Raw genomic sequence first — 15,965 nt, forward strand, 5'->3', positions numbered from 1 at the left:
GTGCTCGCAGCGCCATCAGGTGGCATTCAATCTCGCTGTGAGCAGCGGTCATAATGCAACTTTAATAGTTTTTTTAGAAAATTTGAAATATTTCTATTATGCATCCAAGCTGTAGATGCCCTCATCGTAAAATTATATGTTCACTTGAAGAAAGATACCTATTATATCGATATAATTATAAAACAAATTTTCGGGGACGAATTTATAAGTATTACACTGCTTCCGTACATAATGCGAAGATGAAATCAAACTAGGAACCGGCCGGTGTGGCCGTGCGGTTCTAGGCGCTCCAGTCTGGAACCGCGTGACCGCTACGGTCGCAGGTTCGAATCCTGCCTCGGGCATGGATGTGTGTGGTGTCCTTAGGTTAGTTAGGTTTAAATAGTTGTAAGTTCTAGGGGACTGTACCACAGATGTTAAGTCCCATAGTGCTCAGAGCCGTTTGAACCATTTTTTCAAACTAGGAGCATGTTATTGATTTACAGGGTATAGGCCTACTTGTAGTAGACATAGTAGTCTGTGTACAACTAAGAAAATGATTTGTTCTATTATTTACAACACTAATGGTCCTATTAGTGTAACGTGTAAACACGTTCGAGCACATCTTCATCGACAATCATACTCTGGAAGTCACCTTAGCGGGTATGTTGTGTGGCACTATTATCCCCCTACTCTACCTACAATACTCGTGAATGTCGTGTTTCAGGGCCTCCTGTCGTTAAGCTTCCGTACAAGCTCTAATTTCTTTTATTTACAGTTTTGTCACCTCGTGCGATAAAGGAGGAGGAAGTGATGTGTTGCTTGTCTCTTCTTGTAGCGTTCGTCCTCAGAATTTCAACATTAAATCATTCCGTTACGTGCAATGCCTCTCTTGTAATATATGCCACTAGAGTTATATCTCTGTGACACTCTCGCGCTGTCTGAACCAACCCCGGGATGAAACGAAGAGCTTTTGTTTGCATCTGCTATACCTTCTCGATTACTATTAAAGTTAAGGGTCTCAAACTAAATTCAGTCGAACGAGAGTCTCGTAAGCTACCTTCTGCGTGGGTGAATTACATTTACTTAGGATTCTTCTGTTGAATGCAACTGCCAACGTTATCAATCACATTGTATACATCGCTAACAGTTTCGGACATACAAAACCCGCTATGGGTATACCCAAAGCTACAGCCATACACAGGGTAATCCAAAGGAATGGTCAGTATTCGGGGATATGATAGGAACGATCACTGGAAGCAAAAAAGTCTAGAAGACATGGGCTCTAAAAGCATACCTTAAGAGCTGGGGTCGCTTCTTCATCTGCGATATTCCGAAACAAATCTGTTGTACTGCAAGCTCTTCGCTTTCCGAAATTTGAGACGTGGTACTATGGACCAAAACAAAAAAAAGAGTTCATTAAACATGGACTGCATACCTTAAGACATATGAACATCTCTTCTACTGAACACGTGCCCATAGCTCTTAAGGTATGAATTTTGGATCCCATGTTTACTAGACTTTTGTGCTTCCAATGATCGTTCCTGTCATATCCCGGAATACTGATCATCCCTCCTGGGACACCATATTTAACGATTTCTCCCCGTTGAGTATAACGTACTGAGTACTATTTGCTAAGAAGTATTCAACTCAGCCTGTAAAGTGGTCTAACATTCCGTAAGCACGCAACTAGACGACAGTTCGTAACCATACCAAATGCCCTCCGAAAACCAGGGAAAAATGGGTCAGTCTGTTAGTCCCTATTTTCTTTTCTCTGAACTCATGGGCAGAGTGAAGGATGCTATAAGGAATATATTTTTGACGTGCCGTCGACGACGAGATCATCACAGCCAGAGCACAAACTGATTATCCGACGATGATTTTAACTCTTCTCCTCCTAAGTGCGAGTCCAGTACCTTTAAGTACTATGGCATCTCATACGTGGAACGGACAGAGTGAACTGAGTTACTCTATATCGCAGCTTGCAGAGCATCAATTGATTCCTACAGAAGAGATTTTCGACCTTACAAATCCGAATGTAAACCGTGTTCCATTATTCTACAAAAGATTAGCGGCAGCAGTACAGGGCTGTATTTATGCGCATCTCCCAGGCGAACCCGCTTGAAAATGGAAATGACCTGCGCCTTTTTCGAATCGCTTACAGTAACTCGTTGCTCCTGTGGTCTATTATTAACTGTTCCTACAAAGGGCAACGTTATTTCACGTAATCCACATTGAATGACACAGATACCCCGTCGGGTACAGTGGACTTTCTTCAAATGACTGAGTTTGGTTGAATTTCAGTTGTGCAGTCACATATTTTAACGTTTTTCGTTTTGTCGTTCATGTGACGATCGAAATGAACAACTTTATTACGATATTCTTTTATGAGACGATTTCTGGGAACAGACTTGATTACTGCCACATCCAGTCCATCCACTTAGTATCAGTAGCGGTATGGTCAATGAGTGACTACTGACGCGGTAGACTGAACTTGTACTACCGCTAACTGCTTCAGCAGCATACATGTTGTACCAGGCTACGTTTTAATGCACCATTAAACGTAAAGTCGTATATCATTATTCGATGGTTGACCCCAAGGGATAGATTCAGCAGCATAGCCAGAAAATGATTTATTTCTTCACTCACATTGGCCCCTTTCCTTACGGATATGTGAGAGGCTTGTCTTATGTGCATTTGTGTAGTGTAGGTGAGTGTAATGGATGCGTGTATAGCGTGCTGTTCTGTTTGCGTTTCTGTTGTTGTTGTCGTCGATGATGATGATGATGATGATGATGATGATGATGATGATGATGATGATGATGTGGTGATGGTGAAGAGAGAAAGCAAGGTCGCCGAGCTTTCCGATGGACGGATCACCATCAACTGTGTCCCACGTCTTCGCTTCATGAGAGACTACGGATAGGTTTTGAATTTAATTCAGGATGTTGGCGCAGAGTGTGGTGACAAGACACTTATCGTCACCTCCTCTCCTCCACAGTGAAAATTTCATCCACCATCAGGATTCGAACCGGCTCACCTTCGAGTCCAGCACCATTCTACAGCCCGGCGTTAGTTAACTCGGTTGCGGAGAGGGGGAAGTGCACCATTACTTTCAGGTGACGGTACACCCATCACACTTCACAACGTAAAAGAGGAACAGTGCACTTAAAACTTTCATTTACACTTACTGGACTATTCGTAAAAAGGTCACGACATTTCGTGTCATTTCTCTAAGTCCTCCTAGGTTGCCGCGTGATGTAACTGAATTTGATTGCGAAAGAAGTCGTGGAGGTTATGAATAATGTTGCCATCAGTGTTGACATCCGGCTAAACGAGAAAACATTTCGTTTTGACTTGTCCTCGTATGTCAATGGAGCTAAGCGAATAGGGAGCGACAAACATGTTTTACTGGGTCAAGTACGACACGCACGTGCAACGCTGCTTTGTCTCTATGCAGCCCCCTTCCTGCTGGAGATCGCTTTATCTCGTTCCACCAGTCACCTACATTACGACACAATTTCATGCCATAGGAACTGCACGCGGATACTGCGCATTATGCCGAAGAGGCATCTGACATTTAATGTATTCTGTGTACCACGTATCGGGAAGGATATAGAGTGTTCTAACGAAATTATTGCATTTTTCGGAAGAAATTGCTGAGTACAGACAACTACACTGGCGGAAAAATTTGCAACTGCAAAAAATTATTAATGTAGAGAAAAGAAATCTCGGGAATTCATTTGTCTAGGTGACATATTTAAGTACTCAACATTGCTAGATCACAGGTTATTGTATGCGCGAGATAAGCTAAATGGCTCTGAGCACTATGGGACTTAACATCTGAGGTCATCAATTCCCTAGAACTTAGAACTACTTAAACCTAACGAACCTAAGGACATCACACACATCCATGCCCGAGGCAGGATTCGAATCCGCGACCGTAGCGGTCGTGCGGTTCCAGACTGAAGCGCCTAGAACACCTCGGCCACCAGCAGGCGCGATATAAGCCATTGCTGGTACATTAATACCGCCCTGATGGTGAATGCAAGCGTGAAAAGGTGTATGAATTTTGTTGTACAGCTGCTGGATGTCAGTTTGTGTTGCACTTGGTCGGTCAATACAGGGACGGTTAATGCTGGTTGTGGATGGCGTTGGAGTTGCCGTCCGATAATGATCCATATGTGCTCTATTGGAGACAGATCTGGTGATCGAGCAGGCCAAGGCAACACGTAGACACTCTATTGAGCATATTGGGTTACAACAGCGGTATGTGGACGAGCGTTATCCTGCTGGAAAGTACCTCATGGAATGCTGTTCATGAATGGGAGCACAGCCGGTCGAATCACCAGACTGACGTACAAATTTGCACTCAGGGTGCGTGGGGATAACCAAGAGAGTGCTCCTGCTGTAACACGAAATCGCACCCGAGACCATAGCTCCAGATGTAGGTCCAGTGCGTATAGCACGCAACAGGTTGGTTGCAGGTCCACGACTGGCCTCCTTCTAACACACGGCCTGCACTGGAACCGAGGCGCCGGCCGATGTGGCCGAGCGATTCTAGGCGCTTCGGTCGGGAACCGGGCGACAGCTGCGGTCGCAGGCTCGAATCCTGCCTCGGGTATTGATGTGTGTTATGTCCTTAGGTTAGTTAGGTTTAAGTAGTTCTAAGTCTAGGGGCTGATGACCTCAGATGTTAAGTCCCATAGTGCTTAGGGCCATTTGATCCATTTTGGAACCGAGGCACAAACAGCTTTCATCAGAAAACACAACGGATCTCCATCCTGCCCTCCAGTGAGCTCTCGCTTGACACCATTGAAATCGCAAATGGCAGCGGTTTGCTATCAATGGAATGGGAGCTACAGGGCGTTTGCCTCGGAGCTGTTTTTGAAGTAACCAATTTACAGCAGTTCGTTGTGTCGCTGTGGTGCCAACTGCTGCCGGCCGCGGTGGTCTCGCGGTTCTGGCGCTGCAGTCCGGAACCGCGGGACTGCTACGGTCGCAGGTTCGAATCCTGCCTCGGGCATGGGTGTGTGTGATGTCCTTGGGTTAGTTAGGTTTAAGTAGTTCTAGGTTCTAGGGCACTTATGACCTAAGATGTTGAGTCCCATTGTGCTCAGAGCCATTTTTTTTGCCAACTGCTGCTCGAATTGCTGCTGCAGATGCAGTACGATGCGCCAGAGCCATACGCCGGTCATTATGGTCATCCCTCTAGATAGTGAAACGTGGCCGTCCGGAGCCCGTTCTTGTTGCGACCGTACATTCCCGTGACCGCCGCTGCCAGCAACCATGTACAGTGGCTACTTTCCTGCCAAGTCTTGCTGGAATATCGCAAAGCGAACATGTAGCTTCTCATAGCCCTATTACAAGACTTCGTTCAAACTAAATGAGGTGTTAATAATAGCGTCTATGTCGCCTGAAAGGAATTCTTAACTAACATCAGGTCACTCACATCGAGTGTCAAAGAGAACTAACGCTCAAGACATTTACAGAGTGTATTTAAAGCAAACCTGATTTGCTTCCTCATAGTGGCACTGCTGGCCGCACTCTTATGCGACTAGCGCGAAATCTGAATAGACCTTATCTTTCAGATGTAGAAACACGCCTACCAACTTTTGTTTACGTCACACAACTCTTTCTTTGTGTTGTGATTTTTTCCGTCAGTATATGTAAAAATCTTTAAATGCGTATGGTATTTTATGGGTATCATTCTCAGATCGTAGGTATATTATCCATCCAGAGACCAACAACCCCCCTACAATAAAATACTTGCCGTGAAAGCCTGCATTATTTTATCTCGACTCAATTTTCCTTTTACAGTCCTCTGGGAGTTTACGGTGCCATTGTGATCAACTTTATTTTCAACACTGTCCGTTTCCTGTCAACATTGTGTGTGGAACTCAATACATTAGAACCCGAAGTTATAGCAGGATCCCAACGCGTTGACAGTCTCTTTTTCCTTGCATTAATCCAATTTTCTGGTCCGATCGCTCATCCTGTATTTAGCAGTTGCATCTGCAAATGAATATTATTCCTTACCGACATGGTAATTTTCCCCAAAAGAGGAGGTCAAATTCCGGTATGTCATTTGTCAGCGAGTAGTGTAGCTTTTGTTCTGTGTGATTCCGCGTTTCATCTGTTAGTGCTTTTCTTAGACTGTGCCGCGGAAACTGGAAAGTATTTGCCTAGACGCTTGCGGGAAACAGACAGAAAACAGCCATACTGCTTGTCGCTGTAATGGACAAGCGATCTATCTGGTACGCGGAACCAACCCTCGCTCCACAAGCTAGTGCTCTGTGCACTAACAAAGAGAGGCCACGACGTTCGGATCACGGATTTATTTCAAACGCCCTAGATCTTTAGTAGCCCATTAAAACAACATAAAGTGCAAATAGTAAAGTGCACTACTCTGGCAATTCCGAGAAAACTGCAAGAGAAGTTTTACGCGTCTATTATGTAACTGATGTGGCTGTGTGAAGGTGTCGACCGTTCGACGTCACTGTGGTGATGAGGTCAGCGTTCGCATTAAGCAAGAAGATCGTGGGCGAGGCGACGGTTCGAATCGCGAGAACTTAATTTTTTTAAGTTATATTTTTTTCCATACTGGTCACATAATTAAATTACATGACATTTGAGAGGTAAGATAATGAAAAAAACACGTGCATTTTCATGAAGTTTTAGTGAATTTAATATGTTATTTGAGTATTTACCATTTCTAATTAAATTTTCAAGGAAGACGGACAAGCTTGTAAATCCCAAGTCAAACCTCGACAAATAATGATGCGAATGACGTTATTCATAATCAGTAATGTAGTAAGTCACGATGTGCTAAACCACAAGAGTAATGTATAACCACTCGTCAGATTTTCTCTCGCTGTCACACGTTGCAGGATTATATTTGTCATACAGACAGAGAAACATTAACCTGAAACTTGATGCAAATACTTCATGCAAACCCATCTTGTTTTTTTTCATTATATTACCTCTCAATTGTCATAAAAATTAAATAATATGAGCAGTGATGAAAAAAAAAGATTAGTAATTATGTTCGAGCGGAAGTCGAACCACTGCCTTGTACACATTCGTCTTAGGTCGAACGCTAATCGCTTGACCACCATGAACTCTAACATCCGGCGTCTACGCACAGATATATAAGCCACATATACGCGGGAAACTTCTATTGCTATTTTCTCGGAATTGCCAGTAGTGCACCTTACTACTTGCACATTATGTTGTGCTAATGACCTACTAAAGATGTACAAAGTCTGAAGTAAATCTCTGGTCCCAACAATGCGGCCTCTCCTTGTAACCTGTGTTGCAAGCTAAGACCTATACTGAAAGTAATTGATGTTAAAGTTTTATTAACGTGGGAGTAAAACTACTGGTTGGACGTAAAGTCACAGGCGACCTACCTTCTAAAAATTTTGAGTCCTTTCGCTGGTCTACCGAACTAATGATATATACTGCCCGACTAAAAAAAGGAAAACATCCACAAGGGGAGGACGAAACGAAACCAACTTCACGTGTTGAGAGGGTACATGATGCGATTTCAGTGATTACAAAATAGAGTCAAATTTACTGCACTTGGCAGTATTACCACATTTACCTGTATGATGTTGCACCCGCTTTGGCTTGGATGCACGTACATTACTGGCCATTAAAATTGCTACACCTCAAAGAAATGCAGATGATAGACGGGTATTCATTGGACAAATATACTAGAACTGACATGTGATTACATTTTCAAGCAATTTGGGTGCATAGATCCTCAGAAATCAGTACCCAGAACAACCACCTCTGGCCGTAATAACGGCCTTGATACGCCTGGGCACTGAGTCAAACAGAGCTTGGATGCCGTGTACAGGTATAGTTGCCCATGCAGCTTCAACACGATACCACAGTTCGTCAAGAGTAGTGACTGGCGTATTGTGACGAGCCAGTTGCTCGGTCACCATTGACCAGACGTTTTCAATTGGTGAGAGATCTGGAGAATGTGCTGGCCACGGCAGCAGTCGAACATTTTCTGTATCCAGGAAGGCCCGTACAGGTCCTGCAACATGCGTTCGTGCATAATGCTTCTGAAATGTAGGGTTCCGCGGGGATCGAATGAAGGGTAGAGCCACAGGTCGTAACACATCTGAAATGTAACGTCCACTGTTCAAAGCGCCGTCAATGCGAACAAGAGGTGACCGAGACATGTAACCAATGGCACCCCATACCATCACGCCGGGTGATACGCCAGTATGGCGATGACGAATACACGCTTCCAATGTGCGTTCACCGCAATGTCGCCCAACACGGTTGCTACCATCATGATGCTGTAAACAAAACCTGGATTCATCCGAAAAAATGACGTTTTGCCATTCGTGCACCCAGGTTCGTCGTTGAGTACACCATCCCAGGCGGTCCTGTCTGTGATGCAGCGTCAAGGGTAACCGCAGCCATGGTCTCCGAGCTGATAGTACATGCTGCTGCAAACGTCGTCGAAATGTTCGTGCAGATGGTTGTTGTCTTGCAAACATCCCCATTTGTTGACTCAGGGATCGAGACGTGGTTGCACGATCCGTTACAGCCATGCGGATAAGATGCCTGTCATCTCGACTGCTAGTGATACGAGGCCGTTGGCATTCAGCACGGCGTTCTGTATTACCCTCCTGAACCCACCGATTCCATATTCTGCTAACAGTCATTGGATCTCGACCAACGCGAGCAGCAATGTCGCTATACGATAAACCGCAATCGCGATAGGCTAAAATCCGACCTTTATCGAAGTCGGAAACGTGATGGTACGCTTTTCTCCTCCTTACACGAGGCGTCACAACAACGTTTCACCAGGCAACGCCGGTCAACTGCTGTTTGTGTATGAGAAATCGGTTGGAAACTTTCCTCATGTCAGCACGATGTAGGTGTCGCCACCGGCACCAACCTTGTGTGAATGCTCTGAGAAGCTAATCATTTGCATATCACAGCATCTTCTTCCTGTCGTTTAAATTTCGCGTCTGTAGAACGTGATCTTCGTGGTGTAGCAATTTTAATGGCCAGTAGTTTACTTATTCGGGTGGGAACGGTGCCATAATGGCATTCTATCCTTTCCCCAGGCAAGCTGGCCCAGTACTCCTGTAACTAGTACCCGATATCCTGGATACTGGTACAGGGCTGATTTGACTTCCGAGCTGGTCCCTCACAAGTTCTGTTTGGGACAGATCTGCGGAGCTTGCTGCCCACGAAGCACCTCAGGATAACGCAGACAGTTCATAGAGACACATACCATGTGTGAACGAGTATTGTCTTGTTGAAAAACATCACCACGATACTATCGCATAAGACGTAACACGTGAAGACGTAGGATGTCCGTGACGTGTCGTTAAGCTGTCAAAGTTTCCTCAGTCGGTACCAGCCGTGACATGAGACATACCGGATGGCGTCTTGCACCATGAAGCCAGGTGTAACAGCGCTGTGCCTTTCCGAAGCATTCCAAGAATGTGACGTCTCGCCAGGACGCCGCCATACTCGCCTATGATGGTCATCAGGGGTAGTGCAGAATCGCGATTTTTCACTGAATACAGTCCACGCCATAATACATGCTTCCCGATCACCACACCAATCCAAACGCATACGTTTGTATTGTTGTACTAGCAGATGCATAAGGATCTACATCTGCATAGATACTCCGCAAGCCACCGTACGGTGCGTGGCGGAGGGCACCCTGTACCACTACTTATTTCCTTTCCTGTTATACTCGCAAATGGAGCAAGGGAGTAACGACTATCTAAATGCCTCCGTATGAGCCCTGATTTCTTGTATCTTATCTTCGTGGACCGGTCGTTGTGGCCGAGTGTTTCTAGGCGCTTCAGCCCGGAACCGCGCGACCGCTACGGTCGCAGGTTCTTTCTGCCTCGGGCATGGATGTGTGTGATATCCTTATGTTAGCTAGGTTTAAGTAGTTCTAGGGGTCTGATGACCTCAGATGTTAAGTCCCATAGTGCTCAGAGCATTTGAATCATTTATGTTCGTGGCTTACGTGCAAAGTATGTTGGCGGTAGTAGGATCATTCGGCAGTCAGCTTCAAATGCTGGTTCTCTAAATGTTCCCAATAGTGTTTCTCGAAAAGAACATCACCTTCCCTCCATGGATTTCCATTGTACTTCCCACAGCATCTCCGTAACACCTGCGTGTTGTTCGAACCTACCGGTAATAAATCTAGAAGCCAGCCTCTGAATTGTTTGGATGCCCTCCTTCAATCCGACCAGGTACGGATCCCAAACACTCGAGCAATACTCAAGAATAGGTAGCATCAGCGTCCTATATGCAGGCTTTCCTACAATTCTGCCAAAAAAGCGAAGTCAACGATTCGCCTTCCTTACCACAGTTCTCACGTGCTCGTTCCATCTCACATCGCTTTGCAACGCCATGCCCGACTTGACTATGTCAAGCAGGTCACTAGTAATACTGCATCCAAACGTTACAGATTTGATCTTCCTACCCATACGCATTAACTTACAGTTTCCCACTTTTAGGGCTAGCTGCTACTCATCACATCAATTGGAAATTTTGTCGAAGTCGTCTTGTACCTTACTACAATCACTCAACTTCGACACCTTACCGTATACCGCGGCATCATAAGCAAACAACCGTCGATTTCTGCCCATGCTGTCCGCCAAATCATTTTTGTATGCAGAGAACAACAGCGGTCCTATCACACTTGCCTGGGGCACTGCTGACGAAACCCTTGTCGCTGACGAACATTCGCCGTCCAAGGCAACATACTGGGTTCTATTATTTAAGAAGTCTTCGAGCGACGCACATATCTGTGAACTTATTCCATACGCTCGTACCTTCGTTAACAGCCTGCAATGGGGAACCGTGTCAAATGTATTTCAGAAATCTAGAAATATGGAATCTGCCTGTTGCCATTCATCCATAGTTCGTAGTATATCATGTGAGAAAAGGAAAAACTTAGTATCGCACGAGCGATGCTTTCTAAAACCATGCTGATTCGTGGACACAAGTATCTCAGTGCCAAAAAAGTTTAATATATTCGAACTGAGAATATGTTCAAGGATTCTGCAGCACACAGAAGTTAGGGGTCTTGGTCTGTAATTTTGCGGATCCTTACTTTTTACGCTTCTTATGTACTGCAGTCACCTGAGCTTTTTTTCCAGTCGCTTGGGACCTGGTGCTGGGCGAGAGATTCACGATAAATGCAAGCTAGGTACGGGGCCAATGCCGTAGAGTACTCTTTGTAAAATCGGACGCATTATGTGGTAATTCCCAGTCTGGCAACTGCTAGTCTTCAACTAGTGATGCGGGATGACAGAACGTTGCAGGATGTCCATTACTTGTTCCGGCACGGCAAGCGCAGATGAGGAGTTACAAAGTGCGTGGCGCACAATACAGTGACCCTCCCTTGTGGTGGTCAGACGTGGTCGACCGGAACTTTCTCGCGAGTTTGCCTGCCCTCAGTTCCTATGCAGTCCATCATCGGGCCGCTTAAGATGGTCCATTAAGATGGATACTGCATTATACGGCCAACCGGCCTAATGAAGAACCAGAATGCGGCCACTTTCAAACTCTGTCAGGTCCCGATAACGCTGTCTAATAGGAGAATGCGGCATCCTGTGTCCTTCTCAGACATCACTCAAAATCTGACACTGTACACGCCTTTTATATACCATACCTGGCCTGGTAACAACGCTAAGCACAAAAAACACTAATGAAATCTTCTGGTGGCGGTTTTTATCACAGAGAATTGTGACTCTAACCATTTACATATTCACCGCGTTGGATGTTCTGCTGACATCCGACTATGTCTTCTGGGTGCTTCACTTTTTCGTTTAATTTGCGGTAAGATCTTATGGGACCAAACTGCTTAGGTCATCGGTCCCTAAGCTTACACACTACTTAATCTAACTTAAATTAACTTACGCTTTGGACAACACACACACACACACACACACACACACATGCCCGAGGGAGGACTCGAACCTCCGACGGGGGGAGCCGCGCGGGCCGTGACAAGATCACTTTTTGATCAGGCAGTATATATATATAGGTGTGTGTGCGTGCGTGTGCGCATACCATGAAGGCTGCGATGAAGCCACCGAATATCATCAGTAGAGCCACAGTGTGTGTATGTGTGTGTGTGTGTGTGTGTGTGTGTGCGCGCCTTTGTGCACATCATTAGTCGAATTCACGAATCCCCTACGCGAAAATAAGTCTTAATCACATGGTCAATCAACACAAATTATGTTATATCCGTGTTTTTAAGGATTTTGTGGCCACTCTTATAAGGCCGGTCCTTGCTGGATGTGCGGTATCTTTTTTGTTCTTTCTGCCGTCAACGGGATGTCATTTTCATATTACGCTCATTTGACTTCGTACACCATATCATTAGCACCAGGTGGTGTTAGATTTTAGTGTACAATCCCCTTAGAATGATAACGCTGGTAGTATGGTCAACATCTTTCGCTGTTCCAGTACTGAAGGGTGTCCATGTTGGAAAAAGGTGTTAATGAAATAGGTGGAAAAATAGGTAACTAGGTCTAAATGACTTTCGATTAGAGGACCACTAATGACTGGGGTAGTCAGTTATGTCACAGAGCTGAAGTTCACGACGGTGTGAAGTGATTAGGCTCCTGGTGAAGTTCAGCTCAAATGTCATTACCATGAAACTGAAGTTAATCTGCAAAATTGTCTTCTTCATAGTGTGGAGAACCGTATCAGGCTGGAGTAGCGGACTACGATGCACGCATACAAAGTAGGGCAGGTGGTTACAGGTTTGATGGACTCGCTTGAGTGCTTCAAAATGGTTCAAATGGCTCTGAGCACTATGGGACTTAACATCTGAGGTCATCAGTCCCCTAGAACTTAGAAATACTTAAACCTAACTAACCTAAGGACGTCACACACATCCATGCCCGAGGCAAGATTCGAACCTGCGACCGAAGCGGTGGCGCGTTTCCAGACTGAGCGCCTAGAACCGCGGGACCACCGCGGCCGGCTATAAAGAAGGTCTTCTATGCAATATTACCTAATCTAACCTAACCTAACCTAACCTAGGAGACCTTCTATGCAATATTATATAACTATGTCAAAATAATATCGGAAATTGTTGGGAAATAACGACGCGCAGTGACGTACGTGGCTTTCCAGGTGTCTAAGTGAGTTGACGATTCCTTCTTCCTGAACTGTTTTTTGACGACTGACATACTCTTCTTCGTAAGTTACTGCGGACAGTCGTCTAGAATGTAATATGTTTGAGGTAATGTCTTTCGTGTAACGTTATCCACATGTAGGAGAGGGAAACAGATGTTTTTGCTATTGAAATTAAAATTCCTAAAAATGTATTTCTGTACCACTATATAATACTACACAGTTTTATACAAAAAAATGAAGCTGCTGCATCACGCTAGAATAAAAAAATTCTTACCATACCATCAGATGCAAGTTAATGCAGATGAACAGGAAAAACAGACCTGTGACGTTCGAATTCAGTGTTAGTGGTGTGCTTCCTGAGGGTGACTTCGATAAAATATTTAGGCGTAAGGTTGTGAAGCGATATGGGATGGAACGAGCGCGTAAGGACGGTAGCAAGGAAGACGAAAGATCTCTTAACATCCATACAATAGGTGCATTCCATTACCATACGTATTTCTTTTCCCGTTTACACAGATATCTCACTTCCGAACACGAAATGTTGTGTTATTTTATCTCTTTATTCTTCTGAATTCTGCTCAGGTAACATATTTCTCTGTGCCACAGCGAAAGCTTTACCTCACACCGATTTATAATTTCAAATGTTAGACGACTATGAAAAATTGGCTGGACTAAAAATAACTGTTTCTTTCGCTCGACAAAGCAGTCTCCAGCCTGCTCGTAAGCAATGCTTTCCATGGTTGTTTAATGTAAAATACAATTGAAAGGGTAACAATATACCTTTTCCTTATAATTCCACTTGTTTTTATCCGTTTGTCCATTGCTTCCTCATCAGAGCACACACTGTTACGCTTTATACTGTTTAGTGTTTTCCAGTATTCTTAGCTGCTGCAGGCTCCCTAAATTTCTTTTCCCCGGAACTCGTTGTATCAGAAAATATCTATTTTTTACATTTACAAATTCTTTTTATATCTGCCACTATTATTATTGTTGTTATTATGGCCATCATTATTAGTGGCAGCAGTAGTAGTATAAGTACTGCCTGTATTAACTTTATTAATAGACACTCAAATCATTTTAACACTCTGTCATATGAAATGTTATTTCTTGTTACGATGTAAAAAATGTAGTATGGTGCCGGCCCTAATCAGATCAGGTTAAATAAATAAAACTCACTCATCTCATGTTCACCGAAATTAAAGGCTTGAAAACTAAAACTTTAGCACAACGGTTTGCCATCAAATAAGTATCTGATAACCTGCAGAATTTCTTCACTGATTAGGATATACGTCGGCAGTAGATGTATTATACAAATGTGTCATGCATGAAAGAAATATTTATTGGAAGTTACCATTCATGTTTGTGAACAGTTCTGATCATTGAAACCTGTAGTTAAGTGTTCTTCCAGCCTCATACTATACTGACATAATTCTTCTTTTGCAGGTTTACTGGGCTGGACCTCTTGGAGGAGGCATCGTCGCTGGTGTCATTTACAGGTTCCTGTTCCAGGCTCGGAAACCTGAAGACGAAGCCAGCTCCTATGACTTCTGAACGCATCATTTCTCTTGCCGCAGGCAGGGACACATCTTCGCGGAGTGGCTGAGAACGGATCAGAGACAATATATCGTGAAAATTTAGTGTATACCGTAGTGATATTGAACTGTCCAGCCAAACGTCTCCTGCGCTGACTTATTTTGTGGCGTTTCCTGAAGAGTACAATGGGATTATTATACTTATTTATTTGTAAGTGGACTATGCTTGGCACACCTTGTAGTTATTCCTATGTAACGTATAGGTTTCTTTCTCTGCAAGGCAACTGTAAGCAAACAGGGAATTTTGAAGTGTCTGTGTGGTCTTTGGGACTGAAAACAGTTACTCCATGAAGATGAAGGTTCTGTCATGTTACTACATGGCTTGAGATCTTCTGTACCACACTGACACTTCTCATATTTCGGCAACAGATCACTTTCGGCTTGAAAGTGTGACGGGTTTCACTGTTGTCTAAATTGTTTTGAATAGAATCTCGTTCACTGATTCTGCGTTCAATAACACTATGTTTAATTTTCTCTTGCTACTTGCTTCAGTTGTACAGTAAGATACATATATATATGCATATTGCTGTAGCTTAGAATAAAGTTTTACTATATTAAAACTTTTACTATATTAAAACTTTTAGTCTTGTTTTATTTCTAAGATTGGATCCAGTTACTGACAGGCCAGCCATCCAAACAGAAACTGTTCAGTTACTTTCATGTTTTCAGCACAGCTTTACAAAGGAAAACATTTTCTTCCTTGGGGTTCACAATTAATTCGCACACTGAAAAAAATCTTAGTTGACTTAGCCTAAATTTTCATAAAGAGAGAAAGTGATTATAATGCTATCTGTTACTGATTTATGTAAGCTCTTTACAAATGTAAAACTAGTTCCCCTTTGAAAAGACGAGTTAATGAAGAAAATAGTGACAACGAAAATTGTCATGATAATACCCCAAGATGTCGCTAATCCGAGTAACGACCACTACATGAATGATCTTACGAAATTTAGTACTTTCGTGATTTTCATCGCTCGTACACCCGAGATACTTCATTTGCCTCATTGGACATCAACAATTAAGAACGTCTCTCGTGGAATATACGTTGATAACGAATTTGATTAGATAAACATCCCTGGCGTCTTACACTGCCTGTTACCCTCATCTCGCTGTTGGACATCTCGTGGCTTTAACTCCACAAGGTGCAAGAAATGGTAGAGAGTGATCTGACCCATCAACGCACAACAACCGCCCACAACACACGAATTCGAGAACGATGAAATTCTGTATTTTACTATT

At 43.8% G+C, this 15,965-nt stretch overlaps 1 protein-coding gene across 1 annotated transcript in view; it reads left to right on the forward strand.

Moving 5' to 3' along the window:
* Positions 1 to 15,309, forward strand: part of LOC124555460 (aquaporin AQPAn.G) — a 169,773-nt gene extending 154,464 nt beyond the window's left edge. The window contains exon 6 of the mRNA XM_047129383.1: positions 14,578 to 15,309. Coding sequence (XP_046985339.1) covers positions 14,578 to 14,685 — 108 coding nt within the window. The 3' untranslated portion in view covers positions 14,686 to 15,309. The remainder of the gene's footprint in view (positions 1 to 14,577) is intronic.
* The last annotated feature ends 656 nt before the right edge of the window (positions 15,310 to 15,965 follow it).

The sequence above is a fragment of the Schistocerca americana genome, chromosome X (genome assembly GCF_021461395.2).
Source record: "Schistocerca americana isolate TAMUIC-IGC-003095 chromosome X, iqSchAmer2.1, whole genome shotgun sequence".
NCBI lineage: Eukaryota > Metazoa > Arthropoda > Insecta > Orthoptera > Acrididae > Schistocerca > Schistocerca americana.